Source organism: Chaetodon auriga, chromosome 13 (assembly GCF_051107435.1).
Source record: "Chaetodon auriga isolate fChaAug3 chromosome 13, fChaAug3.hap1, whole genome shotgun sequence".
NCBI lineage: Eukaryota > Metazoa > Chordata > Actinopteri > Chaetodontiformes > Chaetodontidae > Chaetodon > Chaetodon auriga.
In genome coordinates, this window is record NC_135086.1 from 2,355,247 (window position 1) to 2,376,975 (window position 21,729).

At 46.3% G+C, this 21,729-nt stretch overlaps 2 protein-coding genes and 2 non-coding genes across 4 annotated transcripts in view; all 4 read left to right on the forward strand.

The window, feature by feature from the left end:
• The first annotated feature begins 8 nt into the window (after window positions 1-8).
• Window positions 9-3,036, forward strand: nifk (nucleolar protein interacting with the FHA domain of MKI67). Its single transcript, XM_076747001.1, has 6 exons — window positions 9-244; window positions 861-989; window positions 1,346-1,454; window positions 1,572-1,783; window positions 1,989-2,051; window positions 2,340-3,036. The coding sequence occupies exons 1-6, from the start codon at window positions 122-124 to the stop codon at window positions 2,565-2,567; spliced, it is 864 nt and encodes a 287-aa protein (XP_076603116.1). The 5' UTR covers window positions 9-121; the 3' UTR covers window positions 2,568-3,036.
• LOC143331130 (small nucleolar RNA ACA64) lies at window positions 1,090-1,219 on the forward strand. The gene has a single exon (XR_013078084.1). It is a non-coding gene; the product is annotated as a small nucleolar RNA ACA64 (small nucleolar RNA).
• LOC143331131 (small nucleolar RNA ACA64) lies at window positions 2,138-2,269 on the forward strand. Its single transcript, XR_013078085.1, has one exon. It is a non-coding gene; the product is annotated as a small nucleolar RNA ACA64 (small nucleolar RNA).
• A 906-nt stretch (window positions 3,037-3,942) lies between the features above and the next one.
• clasp1a (cytoplasmic linker associated protein 1a) overlaps window positions 3,943-21,729 on the forward strand; it is a 68,217-nt gene continuing 50,430 nt past the window's right edge. The window contains exons 1-2 of the mRNA XM_076747625.1: window positions 3,943-4,081; window positions 6,288-7,017. Of these exons, the coding sequence (XP_076603740.1) occupies window positions 6,820-7,017 (198 nt within the window). The 5' untranslated portion in view covers window positions 3,943-4,081; window positions 6,288-6,819. The remainder of the gene's footprint in view (window positions 4,082-6,287; window positions 7,018-21,729) is intronic.

Below are 21,729 nucleotides of genomic sequence, written 5' to 3' on the forward strand. Positions count from 1 at the left end.
TCCGCTCTTCTTTGGCTGTGACCACGTGGGCAGCCGGATGAAGAGACCAGCGTGGTTCGCAGCCACTCGACGAGGTTGTTTTCATGTGACAGTTAATGTCTCCTATCTTTAATTAATCAAAATGACTGAAAATAAAGCGGAAACGGCTACTAAGCCCGCCAAACAACTGCTGGCTTTGGACCCCAAACAAGAGTCAGAGTTCAAGAGGAAGGTGCAGGAGGCGAAGAAGAACAAATCCCGCAAGGTGGGTCGAGATGAGAGTGTGGCCCTGAAAGAAACCTGAGTTCACTTCACACGAGGCTGCTGTTGCTTCATTATCAACATCTTTTCACTGAAGTTAGCAGGTTTTAGACTTTATTCTGTCACCCGGTCGCGTTTTGTGACCTAGTTAAGTTTTGGCTAGCGTGAATGCAGCTGCTCGTGTTTCACTGAGGTCACTATGTAAATGGTGGCTCCGCAGCTTCCTCTGTGTTGTGACAGGGTGTGTTATTGGGCATTTAAAGATCTTTTTAAATTATACACCAAGAAATATATGTGTATATATACGAACTGTATGATGTATGTGGAGTCAGTGGTTAAAAAGTGTCCCAGTGAGTCAGCATGCAGCATACCAGCACCTGTAGAAGCTTAATGGAACTGAGCCTTCATTTTTCACGTGTTTCTCCTCCTGTGACATCTCAAAACCTCTTATGAAATGTGTGTTTATGGATGAAATTAACCCATGAAAGTCCATCTATTGTTACATCCACATACGTTTAGATTTATATCTGTGTATAGTTTACCTCATTCTTCCTTTGCTAATGCACAAATGTCATTTCCTCATCTAAGTCAGTTTGTCTTCTTGTTGATTGTGTTCACAGGTGAACCGCTTGACACCTGGAGTGATTTATGTCGGCCACCTGCCGCTTGGCCTGTTTGAGCCTCAGCTCAAATCCTACTTTGAGCAGTTTGGGAAAGTCCTGCGGCTGCGGCTGTCCAGGAGTAAAAAGGTAGCTCAGATGATGACCAACACACAAACATGAGAATAATGCTTCCTCACAGAATAAGTCTGTAGTTTAGTAAGAATCAACAATTCAATTCAATTTTGGCTCAGACTGAAAATGATCTCAGGTGTAACGGTGGTCTGAGGTCAGATAACTGAGCCTAAAGTATTGTGGTGCGTTAAGCTTATCACCTGCTCACCTGTTGGCAGAGCGATAAAACCCATGCTCCGACAAAAGCACCAGGAAAACTAAAATATCTACAGTGTAAAAGCATTAAATGAAAGTCCAGCTAATCAAATGCAGATGTGTGATATGAAACAACTGATGTGTGATTCATCTTTCATTCTCTCGTTTACCTGCAGACAGGTGGAAGCAAAGGCTATGCGTTTGTGGAGTTTGACTGTGATGAAGTAGCCAAAATAGTTGCAGAGACCATGAATAATTACCTGATGGGAGAGAGACTCATCAAATGTGAGTAATGGTCACATAAAAGTCTGACTTTTCTAAAATGTTCGTATCCATTTGCTCAGTTCAAAAAAAAAGAGCTTTAACTTCATCAGCCCGATGTTTCCTCTTCCTGTTTCCCAGGTCATGTGATGCCACCAGAGAAGGTGCACCAGAGGCTGTTTGTTGGCTCCCAGAGGGAATTTAAAAAGCCCTCGCATCCTGCCGTCGCACGCTACAACAAGACGCACACAGAGGAGGAGATCACCAAAATGAAAGGCAAACTCCTGCGGAAAGAAGCGAAGCTCCGCAAGAGACTTGCGGCCAACGGCATCGACTATGACTTCCCTGGATTTGTAAGTCAAGTCAGTTTTATTGCCTCAAGGGACTTCATGGCGTACGACCCCTCAATCCTTAGATATGAGATTTGAAATTGGAATAGTAAAAACAGTCCACCTTAAATCTAAACTCATTTAACATCAAACAAGAGCTTCACAGCAGTTAGCATCTTCTTCCTTTTGGTAGCATCATGTTAATCTTTGCTGCTTTCTGTTTTTCCAGGCCGCCCAGGTGCCTCCGAAGAAAACGTCCTCTGATTCCATGAATGCGTCTACGTGCAGTGATGTAAGGCCAACACCAGTGGATATTGCAGTGATTATGTCCTGTTTTTATGTTTACGCAGCGTCTTTTGTTGTACGTTTCACTTTAGCACAGACTGAAAATGGCTGCAGGTGTATTCGCTGATCTGGGGTCAGATAACTGTGCTGACAGTACTGTGGTGCATTAAGCTTATCGCGTGTGTCTGTCAGTGGCTCCGTGATAAAACCCATGTACCAACATTCTGCATCAAGTCTGGAGGAAATAAAACAGACAAATCGACATCCGCTAATGAGCTCCTCTCTTCCACTTCAGGACGCCACGCCAGTCTGCACCCCCTCTGTGCTGGAGAGGAGGAAGTCCATGGTCGTCAACGATGATGATGCAGACGATGAAATTGTTATTAAGATGCCGGCTGCAGAGGAAGATGAAGAGTGCTCCTCTGAGGAGGAGGAAGAGGAAGAAGGTGACGACGATAAGGAGGATGAGGAGGATGACTCAGAGAGCGAGGAACCCTCTGAGGAGGGCGCAGAGGCGGAGTGAAAGCCCTCTGTGTTATTGTGGACTTGGTGCTCTGGCAGCAGAGTACATCAGGATGGCGTTCGGTCTGATTTGCGTCAGGAGTCACAGGACAGTTTTGAGCTGTGTTCAGAAATCACAGTGCGTCTGTCAGTATGTGCAAACCACATTAAAAGAAGAGGCTTTTATGACAGACTGCGCCATGACTGTGGTACATTAGTTGAATTGTACATTAGCGAGTGTCGTGGATGGCGCTTGCAGCTTCACCACAATGAGCCTGAATTATGGGCTCGGACTGCTTTGACAGATGGCAAATGTGCATTTCAGTCTCGAAGCAGACTGTTTCTTTTGCAATAAAGGCTCTAATGTTGATACTAAACAGACCAACTTTTAATTATTTTTGTGTTTGTTTGTAATCACACTTGTCTGAAGGTGTGACTGATTTTGTACTATGTAAATCTATGTAATCCATAAAAATAAATGTGAGAATGTGTCCTCGAGTCGTCCTTTTAATACAAACATACACACACTGCCAGTGCAGCTTCCTCTTGAAGGAGCATGACAGGAGGAAAAGCACAGGTGTAAGCAGAATAAATGACGGCTGAATTCCTTTTAGTTGCCTCAGTTTCGGGTCTTAATGTGCCCACTGGCTCACTGTCTTACTAGAACCTAATGTAAATCTACAATTACAGTAATGAGATTTGTCATGTTTCCACAACAATGCTCAATGCTTCACATTAATACAGAATAAGAATATTATCGCTGGAAGCTTTGAACTGGGCAATCCATTTCCTGAACCACCGGTGCGTTACTACGATAATCCAGGTGATGGCGCCCTCAAATCTGTGATTAACTTCATTGTTTTATATGTAAAGTTCTTTATTCACAAACAGAAATTTTATACATCACCTCCAAAATGTTCACATTTTCTGATGGAACTGAGGTCGCCGCTTAAATCCAATAAAACGCTTGATTAAATATGAAATAATTCATTTTTCCTCCCTCTGATAGCTCTGCTTATTTTGTATTTTTTATACATATTTCTGTCTTTTAACACTTTTGCTCTCTGTGTGTTTTTGCTTCACCTGTATTTGTTTTATGTTTGTTGATGTTTTTTGTTCACCTGGCTTGTCTTGTTTATTATGCTTTGTCAATAAAAAAAAAAAAAAACAGCTCCATTTTGAGCCAAACAACCGTTAAACCCTCGCTTTAATCGTTCCGTGTGAAAACGGTACCGCCGCGTGCGTCCAGTAGGTGTCGCCAGACGTCGAGTTTACGCCTCATCGATGCACACGGGCAGTTTTTTTTTTTTTTTTTTTTTGCATTGCCATGCGACAGTTTTCCAAGTGCCAACATCATCCCAGGCTCGACTGCGCATGCGCACGACGATCCCATTCTTGTCCTGCAGGCAGAATTCCGGGTGGAGAGTGTGAGAGAAAGAGAAAGACTGAGGAGATTTGAGGCCGTAGACTGAACATTTACAGGCAGAAAAGACGAGCTGTATGTCCGACCCCGGAGCGGAGTCTCAGCAGGATATGGTGAGTGGAAACCCGGAGGATGTGGGAGCACCTCCGCGCCTCCTTGTCACATTTTCTCCTCTTTGTGCCGCCTGGCTGTGAACTGACGTTTCATTGAAAGGAAGGGCTTCGCTAGGGGCTAGCTTTAGCTTTTATTCCCCACACACCTACTGTGTCTGGCACAGTGGACGGGTTAGCCGGCTGCTTTCAGGGAGAAACAAAGAAAATGGGGGTCTTACGGCCACGGGGGAGAAATCCAGGGGAGGGTTGACGTTATGTTTCACGGTAGAAGCTGTCAAGGCGCTCCGCCGCCGGGCTTTGCTAGCAGTGATGGTCAGGCTGTGGGCTAGCTGGAGCCCAGCTAGCATAGAGCTACGTGTGTGTGTGTGTGTGTGTGTGTGTGTGTGTGTGTGTAAACAGACACCAAGCAAATCTGTGTGACACGGATGAGTGGCTTGTCAGGGGAGAGCAGGTCTGGTGAAGGCTGAACGATGGTGGTTTGATTACAAGCAGGTTGAGGTGTTGAAATCCTAAATCAATAAAAACTGAAATGTTATTGACAAGCGTTGGATTTTCATGGCGTAAATTGAAGCTGATAACAATAGACCTGATGTGTTATTACTAAAATGTCTTCCACTCATACCTGTGCAGCTTCTTCAGCATTTACTTAAACTAAACACACACTCACACTTAAATGTCAGTATACATACACAGTCCTGCACAATACACACACACACACACACACACACACACACACACATACACACACGGTCTGTTTTATAGTTGTTTAGCTGTTTTAGCAGGGGGCCGGTGCTGCTTCATCTGAATGTTTATATGTGTTTCCCTGCAGATAAACTAGCAAATAAATACATTTAGCAACTATTATCATCGTCAACACGTACAAAGGGAACTTTTATCTTGATTTCACTATCAATGAGAAAGTAATTCAAGCGTTATAGCAGCGGGGAGGTCATAGTCCGGTGAATGTGGCCCACATCTATCTGCTTCAGAGCTCGCAGGTTGGAATTTCACTTCCCACAACAAAGGCCCTCATCTGTCAGAGGCCGGTTAATCATTCCTGTCTGCCAGATGATCCTGTCGCACAAACAGCCTGGAGTGGTTTAAAGGGAGGACAGCGTATGATGGAGCGGCTCGGAACAGGAGCAGATAAACACTGCAGTGACGTCCTCGTGTCTCATTCACTGGGAGCTGCTTCAGAGGCTCAGCCCTGAGCCCTGGCCTTTCCCCGCCGCAGTCGGGCTGAGCGTTTGAAGCTGGCAGAGCTGGGGGGCTTTGTGTTTGGGTGGGGGGATTCACTCAGTCTCGATCGAGCTGTCTTGCCATCTTGTTTTTGAACGCTGGTTTCTCTTCAGTTTCACTGGCTGCTCGTGTGGCTCAGCAGCTCATTCATTGCTCGACTGGGAAGTACCCTGAAGTACTGGGGACTTTTTGACACCGTGGCCAAAAGTATTCAGACACCCAGACATTAGATCTGATTCCAAAACCGTGCGCATTAATCTGCTGCTGACAGCCTCAGCTCTTCTGATAAGACGTTCAATGAGATTTTGGCTCTTGGCTGCAGCGATTTGCTCTCATTTAGTGAAGATTCGCTGAGGTCGCCCACTGATTTCGGGGGTAAGGTCTGGTTCACAGTTGGTGTTCCAGCTCGTCCGAAAGGTGTTGGATGGGGTCGAGCTCAGGCGCTGAACCATTTCTTTAACGACGCTGGCTTTGTGCACAGGAACATTGTTGAATTGAAACAATAAAAGAACAAACAGTGAATTTCAAATATCAATCTGTGTATAATTTAAGCCATTTTTCAAGCAGAATTGCCAAACATGATCCCAAAAATGAGGATTTGCTGATTTAATTTTCTTTCTATGACAATAAACTGAATATATTTAGTTTCTGCAAATGTCTGATGGACAAAACTGATTTGAATCAGCACAGGCACCAGGCAAAAGTAATGGCAGATTAACCAGTAATGAAAACTTGTCAGATGTTGTCTGACTTCAGTCTAAAATGTCATTGTGTGCTGTAGCAGTATGTGCAGGTGTCCACATAGTTTGGCCACATATTGTATGACACTGGGTTAGCTTAGTTATAAGATAACCACTCTAAGCTCAGAAATCTGAACTGTACCAGGACGAATCTACAGTTTATTCTAATGAAAATGAAGCCATTTGACACTGAGTTGACCGTTCTCTTGTCCTTTCTGCTCCTCTAGGGCTCTCCAGGGCAGATCCCGGGACAAGACATGGAGCTTTAAGCTAGCCCTCTCCATCCCTCTCCATTTGCTGCCTTGTGCTCTGCTCGCCAAAACCACCTCTTCTACCCCTGCTATAGCGGTTTGGCTCAGACTCCTCGAAGGGAAGAAGAGGGGGAAAAAACCCAAGTGGGAGGGAGTAGTAAACTTTCCCCAGCTGCTGTCCAGACACACACATGCTGCATTGCTGCCATTCCCCAAGCCCTGCTCCATCCATCCCTAGGGCACGGCCACTAGCTTGCTAGCGAGCTAGCGTTCACACAAAGACGAGGGCTGTCCTCTGGGATAAAAATACAAGCAGACTGTGTACACTTGCCTCTCTTTTTCCTCTCCCTTTCCGGGTCACCCAGCCACTCGCTCATTAACTGGGGCTCCTTTTGTTTAGCTGTCATTCCCGCTGCTTTGAGCAGCAGAGGATCGCTAGTAGCCAGCCAGCCAGTCATTCAGCCAGGCAGACTGAGGAAGCCGGAGCGGTCGGTGATCAGAGGCCAGGATGACGGAGCCCAGCATGGAGAACTGCCTGGCCCAGGTCCTGCAGAAGGACGTGGGCCGACGGCTGCAGGTGGGGCAAGAGATCATCGATTACATTTTGGACAAGGAGAAGTCCCACGACCTGGAGCAGGATCAGACCGCGCTGGACAAGATGGTGGACGGCATCGCCAGCTCCTGGGTCAACTCCAGCAACTTCAAGGTAAACTCCGCTGACGAGGCATTAAACAACAGGGATCGTGGGACGGTATGGGGCTGCGGTCAGGTTTCCACGCCTGCACGCACGCTGCTTTAAGCTGTTACAATAACCAAATAGCTGCGTGGTTCCACATTTGCATTCTGGTTTAGACAAAATGACATTACTGCACTCAGGTGTGCGCGCTCTTTATCCCTAATTAGCAGCTCATTTTCTACCCACTGCAATTTTCTGGAGATTGTGGACTGACTCCTCTCATCAGTGGAAGAGGAGGTGTGTTGTCTCAGCATGCTTGAAGCCTTGTTGTGCCTTCAGTTTATTAGGGAACGTCTGCTCCGGCTCATTGAACCGTGAGCAGCGTCGTGGTTGTCTCTGATTTAAAAGGCTATCATTTAGATATGATCTGTTTTCAAATGCACAAACACGGCAGAACATTCCCACACATATAATAGATACTCTCAGCTTTTGAGTCAAATGCAGCAAGTGAAAAAAAGCTATGCTGTAAACAGAGTTTTGTTTCTTCATTGTGCTGTCATATAAAGGCCTTTTTCCAGTTTGTTTAAGTGGAGTTTCCAGTTTTTCTTACTGTTGCTGTGCAGTAAAGCTCTCTCAGGCAGGCAACAGCTCATGACATTATTGTTTCCCCTCGCCATAGAGCTGGCTTACATTCTTCTTCTGTGATTGATTGTGCTTTATTTTGGAGTTCAATCTGGGGCACGGTTTTATCTGACCCTGAATTGTGACTACATCAGCAGTTCTCTCAGTGCCCAACCACAGGTTGCTTTCTCTGCCATGACTGTAGAACACATTGTTTACTAAAGCTCTGATTTCATGTTGGGATATGCTGCTTTTGCTCAATGTGGGCCTGAAAATGTCAGAGATATCTGCCTGAACAAAGCCAAGCCTGCCCCTAATGCCCTACATACTGTACGTGAGCGAGGACGGGGGAAGCTTTCGCCCGTTTTTTTCCTCCCGGCGTCTCTGCAGTCTCAGCGCGTGATCCTGTGTTGTGCCGGGACGATAGTTTGTGTGTGCTGCAAATGACCATGTGTGTTTCACTGCTGCGTTTTTGCTGGGAGGAGACTGGCACATGCCAAGCCAGAGAGGGTTTGTGTTTTTCTGCATAAAGCGAGAGGCTTAATTGCATCTGGCCTGGATACAGCTGATGGTGTTGGAGGGGCCGAGCTGGCAGATATGAGGCTTCACACAGAGGAGTCAATAGTTCTGGTAACAGACAAACCTCCCTCCATTGTGCCAAAAATAAAATTTGGCCTTGTTTTGGTCTGAATGCTGCATAAAAGACGTAAGATTAGAGAGCATAGCAGTTTTCTCTTTGTGTTTTCTGGGTGCTGTGAAGCCTGTGAAGGCTGATGGGAGTCAGTCTGTCAAAAGCAGGTGATGATATTCCTTCTTTTCAGGTCTGATAGCGCTCATAGAAAAGACATTTCTGCCTTTCCAGGGGCACTTCTCGTGCTGTTAGCCCGACAGAGGCAGTATCCTCAGCACAGGCCGAACTGATCACTTGGCAACTAATGTGGAAACTATTTAGTTTGAGAGAAAGAGAGAGAGGGTGATAGACTCATTCACCATAAATGGAGCTTTGGGCAGATGCCTGTAATACCAAGCAACTGTTTAAAGGAAGAGCTTTATCGTGTTTTACACTCTCCCAACCTAAACTTGAGCGTGCCGTCAGGTCAGCCAGCGTCTTGTCTTTGCTGCACGTCGCTGTTGTGTTTAGATGACAAACAGCAGATTGTTCACACTGGTGAGCCGACAAGTGAAGTGTAGACGAGCTTCATCTCAGACTGGAAGGAGTCTAACATCACGTCGAGCTAGCAGCGCAGCTGAATGCGAGTCCACGATGAAAGATAGATTAAACAGTATTTTATTTTTCCTTCATTCGCCTCCACCGAAATGACTGACAGACACAAACTCTGCCTTTTGGATCCACACTTTCCTTTGAGGTTCAGCAGGTTCCAGTGGTTTCTGAAGTATTACAGTATGTTTGCATATCTTAACCAAGAGTACACTTTAAACACCTTCTGTTTGGTTAGTGAGGTATCTGCCACGGTAGCTGTTCCAACAAAGCTGTTATGATGCAATCTAGAATAAAAGATAATAATGTAGGATTTCAGTGTGTGTGTGGCAGACTTGAACCTGCTGCCATCCATCTCAGGAACCTCAGAAAAGCCTGCTGTGTAAGATTGGCAGCAGACAGAATAAGTTAATGTATACCACAGTAGATTTGTCAGCCTGGAGTCAGATTGTTCAGGTATTTCTTAATTCCCTGAGCAGCCGGGTTAATATCTCACAGAAATGACAATATTTAGGTCCGACAAAACACTTCTGAAATGCCATCCCTTCTCCAAAGGCCCCAGATAAACACAAGGACTGCGATGAGACACTGACAGGGAGCGGGGTTGTGTTTGTGTGTGTTGTGATCGGCTCAAAGCATGGCCGTCGCTGGCTGCTGGTGCCAGGCTATTCTGACCCTTTCTAAATAGAGCAATTAATGATTCATGCACATGCAATCTCAAACGAAGGGTCATGTGTGCTGCCGATGGGCAGACACCTCTCCGTGCAGTTGTCGTTTTCCAGAGCGATGTCCTCCTGCGTGTCCCGTCCGTCTCGGGGTGTGTCTCGTCAGCGGCCGCATCCCAGCTGTGGCCTCAGCTGCTAAGTCGGCTCTGACCGAGCACACCTAAAGACCGGCTGAATGCAGAGGTGGGATGCCGCGAAGGAAGCAAGAGTGCGCGAGGGAGCATTCTTGCAGGACTCACAAAACCACTGAAAGCAAACAGTAAACAAGGACGGGATTGGTGCGTCACCCCCCTTCTCAGCCCTGTTTTTTCACACCTCTCCCGCCTCCAGGAGACCAGTTAGGCTGTTTGTCAGTAGCCATCCATCACGTCACCGCTCCCTGCCGTCATTTTCATCCCTGATTCTGCCTGCGTGGAGCTGAGCCTGCGAGCTGAGCCGGTTTACTGACTAAATGAAGGCTGGCACGACTGGTTTCCGGGTGACGGGCCTTGAAGTGATGGCTCAGACAACCTGGTGCCACCTGTAATGTTGCTGCCAGCCATGTCTGCTCCGTGTGGCTGGAGCGGAGGCATTTGCAGGATCATTTCTGATGTGGATTTTGTCTTCTGATTCTGTTACACTGCCTACAAGAGGTCATTTGGGAGACAGCATTTCCACTGTTATCGTACTTCCACCATTAGGGACAATTTATCAGCTGCGGCTGTGTATTATGTGCTATCTGTCAAGTGATACAGAGCTCAAAACAAGCTGAATCTAGTGTTTAGTCTGGGCTCATTGTGTTCAGTTCCTGTCTTAATTTGGGGTTCGCAGATGCCTCAGGAGCCCGGCATGGCCACCCGGGCCTCTCCTGGGGTTTCAGTCAGCTCAGATATAAGTGTTTGTGAGATGTGTCCAAGCTCATGTTTCTCACATTCGGGCTGGAGGACGGTGCTGTCTTCGGGGAGCCATTGAGCGGCTTTTGAAAGGCTTTTTCCGCTACTGCTCATTACAGTTTACAGCTTGGTTTTATACAGGAGGGTGAAGCCGTTTCTTCTCATTTCCCTCAACAGAAATAGCTGCCGTGTGGTCTGCGAGGCCGAAAAGTTTGGGACAGTTTTCGCCTCGTCTATCACAACAATGACCTCACCTTTCATGTGTTATATAAGACGTGTGGTGCTGCAGACTGAGCGGCTCTAACGCGGGACCAGAGCTTTGTCTGTCCTCAACATGAACACATCTCAGTTGTCAAACGGCTGGAGTGAGTTTCATGTGATGTTCTTGCTTTGGGCTTTTGTTGCTGAGTCATGGTTGCACAGTGCAGCTTTGCACGGTGGCACCAGAATGAGGATGGACGGTGAAGTCGTGGCCTTTTGTTCGCCTGTGGCCGCAAGAAGGAGCGACCGGCTGACATCATCAAAGCCCGGACGGATGATTTACTTGTACGCTCAAACGCTCGGGCGGCGAAAAGCTCCGGGGTGCAGCTGAGTGACATCACTTTGAAGTTGTGCTCGTAAAACGCTGCTCCTGTTGCCCTGCGGGGGGATATGATGTCTCAACAGGATATTGTGCAGCAAATACTGTGGCCTATTAAGGCAAGAGACCCATTTCCCTCTGGCGACATTTTAAGCGTTTACCTCAGTTGGCTTCACTGCTAAATGGTGCTCGGATACCTGAGACAAGCACGAGTGTAATGGCTATGCTCAGACATTAATATCAGACTGCTGAACACTGAAAACTTTGTCATTACCTCCCCTCACCATCTCACTCTGTAGCTCGTCTGTGCAAAGATATAAGCACAAATATGCAGATGGACTGATACCAAGTTCAATCCAGTACTTTTATTGACTTAAATGTTAATTAATATATACCTGACGCACCGAAATAACAGCTGTCATCTACTTGATCTGACACATCTTATTTTTTACAGGCTACTTGATCCAAACACCCCGCTGGAGGTCCTGGTGAACAAATATGAAGTTTAGGGGCTTAAATTACAGATATGACACATCAGATTGACCCTAAATGCGACCTGAGCGGGCTCAGATAGAGGGAGGCCGGTGACGCCGGCGGCAGCGTGATGCACCGCAAATACTGAGCAGCCGTGATGAAGAAAGAGCAGCAACACGTGTGATTTTTCCTGCTCTGCACAGTTCACACTCTCCGTCTCACGGTTCACTCGCTGCCAGGTTTGAGGAGGGTTCACTCGGCAGAATGTTCCAGACTCCAGTTTGGCTCTTTGGGATTACTTGATCAATAGCTTTTCTCTTTGATTTACTGAGTCAGCGCGTTGTGGCAGTGGGAATAGAGTGTGTGTGTGTATGAAGTCAGTTTGAGTGACAGCAGCAACCCCCTGTAGGAGCCTCTGTAACCTTTGTCCAAAGCTCTGGATTTGGATGAATTAAAGTTCAGCAGCTGAGCGTGCACACACAAACAAACAGTCAGTGGAAATCTTTCAAAGTGACGTGTTTCACACATTATCTGCGTGTGTTTACAGCAGGTCCACCAGGCCCGTCATTTCAGCCTGAAGGGGGACTGAAGCCTTAGCATGGCCCACCTTAAATGTTAATCCTAAACCACGTTAACTTCATGAACCCTGGGAGAGCGGAGCTGTGTGCAGAGCTCAGAGGGGAAAGGATGAAGGGAGGCCTTCAAGGTGACGCAGAGCCTGCGTGGTCGGCCTGCTGCTCGCCTGGTTTACAACACACAAGGTGTGTGTGCGTGTGTGTGTGTGTGACAGAGATATGGTGGGCTGGGGTGCTTGCGTGAGGATTTATGGGTAAAGTCAGGAGGTTTGTGTGTGTGTGTGTGTGTGTGTGTGTGTGTGTGCAGTGTGTGTGCAGTGTGTTATGAATGAAGCAGCACATGTGCTGTGAGGGATTTGATTGATGTAATATTGAAAATATTTGTGAAATAAAACAAGTCATCTGTGATTTCTGTTGCTGGGGTTGGACTCTGACTTAGATCTGCGTCTAAGTTATTAAATAGTCGTTGTTAGACTTGTTGTCTAACTGATCTGCCATCAAATCAAAGAGCTCTGTGCAAAACCTCATTTATCTCAACATGTATGTCTGTCAGAACTTGAGCGTTGGCTCTTGAATGTCAATTTTTGAATCTAAAGCTGCTGTCTGTCGTACTCATGAGGATTTTTTAAAACATCTTTGACATTGACAGCTGACATCACGTCGTTTGCAGGTTGTCGTCCATGTTTGTTTTGGTACCAGAACACGTAGAAGTTGGTGTCCTCGTGGGATTTCGGGTCATCTTCAGCGCGTTGTCTGGTGTATTCACTCAGTCGTAAAGTTTATGTTCCCCTCTGACTGTCAAGGGCTGAAAAATCTGTTTAAGCTGTTGAAAACAATCTTTTCTTGTGGTTTGTCTGGTCTTTGTGGGCGTCAGCTAGTCTTCAGGTTTAGCCCAGGCTTAAGTGGATTTGATGCTGGGTTCAGATTTGGTAAAACACGATTGAAGTGAAACCCTCGTTGTAATGACGTAAAGGTTGACTCTTCCAAAATAAAATGATGATTTTCTGGATTTACTGGAGTCAAATGAATCATCGTGTTTGCTCTTTATGTCCGTGTTTCTACTGACTGTGTTCAAAACACTGTGACTGTATTAACATGATGATACTTGATGAAAATACTGTATCTCTCAGGCAGCACGTGGTTTAAGTCTGGGATTAATGGTGGAATTAGTCCTTAATGTGATATTTGCTGCACTCGCAGTATTGCCGTTAATGGGTTAATCCGCAAAATTCAAGATAGGTCGGCACGACATCGTGTCAGCACCAGTTTTAGAGCTTCTGTTAACGACACAGACGTATCAATGCTGAATCAATTTTCAGGTCGATCTATAAAAGAAGATTTGGTTTGATAGAAATCTTATTGATTGATAATGTTTCATTCATGTCGTTACCAAAGGATCAGCATTCTTAGAAATGTTTTGGCTGTTGAGCCCTTCCCAGCATGCTTTGGGTGAGAAGTGGGATTCACGTGTCTCCTGCAGATCAGGGCTGAACCTTATCAATAGGTCAGTTTAGAGTATGACTACACACACTCGTGTGTGTGTGTGTGTGTGTGTGTCCAGCAACAGTGCAGCCAGCTCAGCAACAGGGCTGCGCCATGATGTGAGTGACGCAGCAGTGGATCGAGAGGGAGGAGCACAGAGGAGGAGGGCAGAGTGTAGTGATGCACCTCCTGCTGATGCTTAGAGAGCCACCGTTAAAGCACCTGGATCTGAACCAGCTGGCCCTCTTTCTGTTTTCTGCTCTGCGTCGCTCTCTCCTCCTCCTCCTCCTCCTCCTCCTCTATCTCTGCTCCTTTCTCTCTGTTTATCTGTGTACAGCGTATTATCTGTTGCTTTCCTTACCCTTCGTTACTTCCTCTCCTCTCTGCATCGGTCTTGGACATGTTTAACCTGTGAACCTCCTGACTGCTTTAACAGGCTGAATTCAGCCTCTGCTTTCCCGGCCTGTGCAGAGATTTGCACTGTGTGAAGATGATCCCTTTGTATGTCACCACCGCTGCCTCCATCATTGTCACCAGCAGCAGCTGCAGCCGCCCCTCCACCCCTCCATCACTGCCAGTAAAAATCCTCCAGTGGTGGGACCCTCGGCGCCAACCTCGTAGTCATAATCTGCTCTTTTATTTAATCTGCTCAACTCAAGGATTTTTTCCTTTTTTCCGAGTTAAGCTAGCAGTTGCATGTGTGCAACTCAGGTTTCCTCAGATGCCTTTTAATGCATGTGAGATGATTTTATTTCCCAGTTTCACAATTATTTATTTATTTTTTCTTACATTTGTTCACAAAATTTCCCTTTTGGTCTCCATTCAGCAACAGCCGGCTGGTAATTAATGAGCACAACTGTCTGGCAGATGGAGGGAGGAGGCAGACCAGTGGCTCTGTTTAGGCTAGGTTAGTCTGCCTCCGCCTGAGGCCTGACTGAGAGACCAACGAGGGGCTAATAAATCCTCTCAGCGCTGCACAGGGGCCACAGCAGGCAGCACACCCTGAGGTGACTGACGCATGTCTTTGCAGACCGATGGATGCCTAAACCCACTGATGCAGTTGTTCTGGTGGATGCACGATGGTGTGTCTATGTGGTCGTGCTCGTTTTTTCATGCACACACAGCATTTATGGACATGTGTGTATTACGGTCTTATCGCTGTGATTCAAGGTCAGAAAATATGTTTGCGGTGGCTTATTGCATCAGATTTTTAAAGTGTTAATCGGTCACAGGAATCTCCTCTTGATCTGCTGGAAAGATCAAAAAACACCATCAGGTCTGCACTAAAATGGAATTTTGTTAAATTCCTAAACTGCGTGAAGGTGATGAATGTGTGAGCTCCTGCTGAGTCATGAACAAACATCAAAGATGGACACTGTACACTGCAGGTGGTGCATCGTTGTAATCAAAAGGAGAAATGATTTGGATGAAGGAGGTGATGCATTGAAAGCCAGTGCAGCCTGGATAGGGTTGCTTGAAACTCGTATTTTAGGGGTGAAAACTTCAAAATAAAAGAATAATAACAATCTGGACCGAACTTGCACAGCTCATCTCGCTTCGGTTGTGTTGTTACATTCATGGGAATTGAAGCAATAAAACCTCCATGAAGGGAAGAGGAGCAGAGACTGAACGGCTCAGAGGTTAGTTTGTTTGTGCAGGCCTGGCCGCGCCAAGAAAAGCAAAGCATTGTGGGTATAAGTAGATGGATGTGGACATCTGATAGCTGCTAGTCACTATGTTTTCCGTCCTAGCAAATTCTAATGAACTGAAGGAAAGCCGCAGTCTAGACTGATGCTCAGATTCATGTGCAATGGTTCTTATTGGCAGAAACGTCACATCTTTCTCCCAGCTGATGAAATTTCTAATATGATACTTCGACTGTCCAATCCAGGAGCTGATTGTGTGTGATTGACATGCGTCGGAGCCAGGCTTTATGTCCTCATACCACCCACTCACAAGCAGGGAACCCTCTACCAAAGATCACCAGGTGAGGTCACAGGGAGGGCGGGATCACACCTGAGCACAACTCATACGTCGTATCCAAGTGGTCGCGCCTTCGTTGGACCACTCCCCGTCCCTTCTGGACGAAGTCACAGCTGGTTACAGCTGTGAGAGCAGAGGCTTCACGCTGGAACAAGAACCTGCAGGCTCTGACCAGCTGTTCTTCACAACGCTGGTCCTAATCATCAGCCGAACGTCCCAAACATCTGATAATTTAATGCACAAAGGCGACGTTCAGGCATGTTTCATAGTTCCTGTTGTTCTGTGTTCTCCGGTGATCGATCGGCGTGTCCCTGCAGACCCTGAGGGAAACCCTGCTCCTCTGAAGCACATCAGCATCCATCTCCATCTCCTGCCTTCTGTCCGTCGCTGTGTTGAACTCTCTGTCCCCTCAGCGGCTTCGCTGCCTGAGCAGTGCTGCGTCATTCTGTCTAGAATCTAAATGCTTCTCTTTGTGTGAATGTGAGTTACACAACTCAGACAACACACAGCTCATCTTTTGGCCAATTATTCGCTTAAAAAACTGTTGCTTTTAATGGTTTCTGCACTCGCTGCTTCTTCAGATTGCACTGGATTAAAATCTAAAGCCAATCTGTGTTCAAACATTTGAATTGGCTGATTCAGATTGGGCTGACTGACTGGGAGTGAGAGATGCTTTGCTGACAGCACAAAACACAACGTCAGAGATCTTTTATGTTATTATAAGAAGTGTAGAAATCTTCTGGGCTCATTATGAAACTGGAGTAAAGTAGATAAAAGATGACAACGATTGAGTAACGAAGACGAATCTAACAATAAAATCTGAAAGAATCTGGCCAGTAAAGTAAAATAGAAATATGTGAAATAGATTGAATATGACTGCTGTAAGTTATTCTACGTGTAGAAAGTGTGTGAAGTCGCCTTTTCTTCCCATCTGTCCCCTCCGTCTCCAGAGCTCCTCCCAGGCTTCATGCCTTGTCTCAGCAGCCGTCGTTCCGCCTGGACTTTGATGTCTCTGCAGCTCTTCTTCTTCTGAAGCTGTGCAGTTCAACAAACAACTCCCCCGTGTCGCAACCAGGCACGTGGCGTCGTCCTTATGACAGATAACGCCGCAGCCTCTGTTAAGCAACCGGGTTACATCATTCGTGTCGCCCGTGAGCGACGGTTTACAGTCAACAATGACGAGTCCACCTCTGATCTGCAAAACTCGACTGAAGTGTGCGACTGTGCACATTTTGTGCAGTTTCACCTGAACAAACACTTCATGGATGCACATTATCAACAACAGCCAAAAGCAGATTTGAGTGCTGGTGAATCTCCTGCTGCCTTAAACTTCGTCCTTCTAACCTCACTGGATCAACAGGCTCCAGAAACACAGCAGAGAAAACTATGCTGTCCTCTGACTGGGGGGTCGTAAAAGTGTCCGGACTCCTTTTAATTCTCGGGGCTGACCTCAGTTTGTCGGCATGTTGTGGCTGCACCACGAGATAGACTTGAAATTCAGTTTCAAGGCTTAACAAGTCGTACTTCATACTGCTGTGAGACAGGATTTTACAGCTGTCACACCAGCTTTCATTTTATCTAGACGATCATAAGATGAAGAGTAAAATTAGACTTTAATCCAGGAATGCATGCCTGCACATATCTGATTGGCCAGATGAAAAATGTTGAGCTGGGCTGAATTATTATTATTATTATTGTTATTATCTTATTTGAATGACCTGTGGTCTCAGTGAAATGAATTATGGCGCTTCATCTTTTTTTTATTAGTGCAATTAAAAGATGACTAAGACAAAAAAAAAAACATTGCGACAGGACAAGGAGGACATTTCTACACGATAAGACAGCAGCAGCAGTGATAGCATGTGGTTGTAAACAGCGTGCAGTGTGTGTGCGTTCGTACTGTAACTGTCTGTGTATGTGGTTGTGTGTGTGAAGGAAAAGGAAAATCATGTTTATATTCTTCATAGAATTATAAAAGAAAATCCGTTTAATTCAGGACACAGTTCACAGTGGTCCTGTTGAAGTGAACGAGGCTGCGTCTTGAACGCGGCGTGGTTGCTGCTCTGAACGTGGCTCTGGTGTTGCCGCTCTCCCTGCTCCTCTGTGACTCACGCAGGTGGAACAGTCCAGGTGTGTGTAGACTTTATATTAAGATAATCTCTGTTGTTCTCGCCATGAAGCCAAAGTCAAATATTTGTGCATCAGTCCATAAAGTGTGCTCCAGGATGCTGCTTCCTGCTGTGATCTGACTCCTCCTGGGACGCCACCCTCAGAGGAACATAATGAGACAATAACCCGCCAACTCTGGGAATAATCCAGGGATTATACTCTTGAAATTCTGAGCTGTATTTCCCTCCAGTCAGTTTTCCTTTGATCAGGTCCGGCCCGTGTCATCATCCACGCCGGCCAGCTGGAGCTCCAACAGCCGTATCATGTTATCAGCTCGGCCATTTGTTCTGCCGAGTCAGCAGAGCCCAGGAAGGAAGCCACTGAGTGGATTGTACATCTAATGTGCTCTGTCATGCTCCAAAGCGAGCACCGTGCGAGAGCGCTGTGTCACGCACAAAAGAGTGTGTTGCATGTACAATTCAGGAATCGTGGTCGCCGTCGTATTTCAGGGAACTGTGCTGTGAGGTGGACAAAGACTGCTTTTTTATACTCAGCGCTGTGTTGAGGAGAGCAGTGAGAGCGATACAGCACAGAGATGCTCTGTGTCACAAACAACAGTTACTGCAGCTAGCATGGCAGCTAGTATTCCAGAGGGGTTGCTGTACATGTGAAAGCAGCATGAAGCTCCATCAGTTGTGTTCTTATGTCACTCTCGAGCCCTTCTTCTTTGTTATGAAGCTGTTAAATGTGTTTTAGTGCAGCCCTGCAGGATTACATGTGACCTAAACAAAGGCAGCTTCATTATTCTTCTTTTCTTTCATTGCATTAACACAGATCTATGGGTTATTAGCACTTGCACCCCTTTGAGTTGTGGAGTGGATAATAAGAGAGGAGTCGAGTTAACGCGCCTGCAAACACCAGGAGAAGTGGTGGAAAAGGCCGAGTGTGGTTATTTGGGGAAATACAGAGGCACAGTTGTGACGTCCTTCTGTTTGAGACCTCTGGTTTGACTTCCTGCTCCGCTCCTTGGCTTTTTATTCCTGGACAACACAAGAAACACTGCAGGGGTGCAGTAACAGCAGCTCTGCTGAACGAGGCCTTTATTCTGCAGCTTTCGCTGACTAACTGCTGACGTTACACTTGATTTGGCAATAATACCGTAGTTATCTGCTTATTTTGTTACTGAATTCTTTTTGTACCTGAGGCCAGTCATGAAAATGTGACTATTCACTTTCCCAACACTTATTTTTTCCTTCTGAAACATCTGAATACATCAAACATTAAACAAAATTGAAGACCAGATTTAAAGTAACCGTTTGATTTCGGCTCACCTGATCTCTATAAACAGATACTGTGTCTGCACATGAAAGCAGGACCAGCTGGTATCAGAATCTTTCTGCTGTCCATTTGTGGTTCAGGTAGCATTGACCAATCACGTTCCAGCAGGTAAGCTGTGTGCACGGAGAGCAAAGGAGGCGGAAGGCGTTCTCCAAACTGTAACCTCAGAGCTGATGGTCTGAGATGGTTCAGCGTGTTGGTGTTGGCCTGCTCTGATATAACCTGCATCTTGCTTCTCTGTGACCTTTATCAGCCTGCGACATCCTGAATCAGCTGTTTCTCTGCCTCCATGTCCAGTTGTTTTTGGCTGCCGCTTTCATTAAGACCGCTGTCTGCCTGCAGACTGACGTCCTCCTCTATCCGGTCTGGCAGGTGCCATAACAGTGCATGTGTGGCAACCTCAGACACTAACTTGGTGTCGGGGGCTTAAATATTGCAATTCAGTCCCGAAAAGCTCGGACGACTTCCAGCATTCGGCTCAGCTCAGCTCAGGAAGCCGAAACCTGCTGCAGAGCGTTTATTTCAGTGTGCTTGAGTGTTGCTTGTCCTTTCAGTGCTGCTGGTACATTTGAATATTATGCAAATATGAATTAAATGGATTCAGGCAAAGCTTTTACTGTGTGTGTGTGTGTGTGTGTGCGTGTGTTTATGGCAATAAGAGAAAATGACAAGGAAATGCATGTTTTGAGTAGCGGTCACAGTGTCCTTGGTGGACCAGCTGTGTCCGCTGTTAGTTTGTGTGTGTGTGTGTGTGTGTGTGTGTGTGTGTGTGTGTGTGTGTGTGTGTGTGTGTGGTATTTGTCATCTTGTAAGTCAGGTGGCTTCAGAATGTGGTTTTTCCACCTGTGTTTGCTGGGACAGTGTCTCGTCTTTGTCGGCCTGTTTCCTCTGAGTGCCGTCAGTCCGCTGCCTGATTTGCTGCTGCTGTTTTTAGTCGTCTGCCCGAGGCCAACGGGACTCATGAGCACCTCAGCTCGCGTCACTGGCCGTCCCGTGGTTGCCGTCTGACAGGCCTCTGGGATAAAATTGGAGCTGGCTGCACCGAGACTTTTTCAAAATAAACAGAAAGGACCAGTGTTTAGGATTTAGGAGCATCTGTTGGCAGAAAAGAAACATAATGATCATAATTATGTTTTCATTAGTGGATAATCGCCTGAAGCTAAGAGTGAACTCTTTATATCTACAGAAGCAGCAGGTCCTCTTCCACTGAGCTCGTCCCGTTGAAATGTTTCTACAGTGGCCCAGAAAGGACAAACCAAACTCTAGAGAGTGCCTTTCAGATGCTTGCTATCTGCAGTCTCACTGCTGGATGCCGCTAAATCCTACAGACTGCTCCTTTAAATCAGACTTTTAGTTGCATTGAGATTAAAAAAACATGTGTCTAAGTTCTGCTTTTTGTTTACATGTTTTCAACCTATTTTCCATTTTGTGGTTTTGGTGTAAATAGAAGAGTTTTGCACCTCTGACTGGATGCAGATACACAAGATCTGATGACTTGTAGCTGCTGCTAATGAAGCAGCATGAGCACATGCTGCATGGATAGATTTGTTAATGGGAGCGGGTGAGTGCTCAGGGTTAACAGGTGGGCGTTCGTTAGTGAATTAAGATCAAGTGCCATCATTAAGGCCTGCACCTAGCCAGAGCCAACACACAGCATTTAAAAATGAAGCAATAACATGGCACGTTACGAGCGTGTGCACACTATTGTGAGCTTTCTGCCAGAAAGTCGCTGACAGAACGTTTTCTTTTGGCAGTGGCATGTAAGGCGAGCACAGATGTGCTGCCTCGTACCTCTATGAAGTGTCCCATTAGTCAGATTTACAGCGGTGATTGAACGCGAAGCATCTCTGAGCGTCTCCCTCTAAATTTTCTGGTAATGACTCTGCCTGTTTCTCGGCAAAGACTCCGGTCTGGCAGGAAAAGTGTTACTACGCAGAGGTTGCCAATATAACACTGCCAGCCAAAGCCCTTCTAGGAAGCCCGTCCAGTCGTCTCCCAGCCCCTTTGGAGTTCTTTAATGTTTGAGGTCGTATTTATTGTCATTCTTTCCGTATACATATACGCCAGCCTTCGTCCTGCTGTCTGTTTTCAGATTACCATAAATCCTCCTCGTCTCCATCCGTCCTCCCTCCTTCCCTCTCATACACTCCTCTCCTGTCTCCTAGGGTCTCTCCTGTCCGTCCTCCGGCGCGTCTCGTGCTGAAGCTGTTGTCTTTGTTTACTACTGTCTTCAGATGGAGCTAATGATATGGCTGTGATTGTACTCTGATTGTCCGACACGAATGAGGCGTGTCTTCTCTTTAAAACCATTATGCAGTGTGAGCGACGTTCCCACAGCTGTGTTGTGTTCAGGCGTCATGGGAGGCTGTTGGGTCTCTACTTGTCAGGGTTTGGGCTTTGTATGTGGGTGTTATTTACTCGCACAGCCTTTTGTTGGAGCTTCCATAACAACACAATGAGATCAGTATATTGAGAATTTATTCCCATATGTGTACTTGTTCCCCCCTCTCTGACAGATGCTGTGCTAGTTTCTGTGTGTTTATGGTTGATTTTTACAGATGACAAATTAAAGGAGGACCCTGAATGCATGAAATGCAGATGATGGGAATCATGTGCTGTGGCCTTCACTGTCACCGCATCTGACCAAGCCCAACCCCGCTGTAGTCCCTGTGACCGCACATGTCGAGCGATCCAGTTTCATGCGTCATGTATGTATTTAACATGGTAATTCATGGCAGGTTGAAAACCCAAAATCATGTGGATA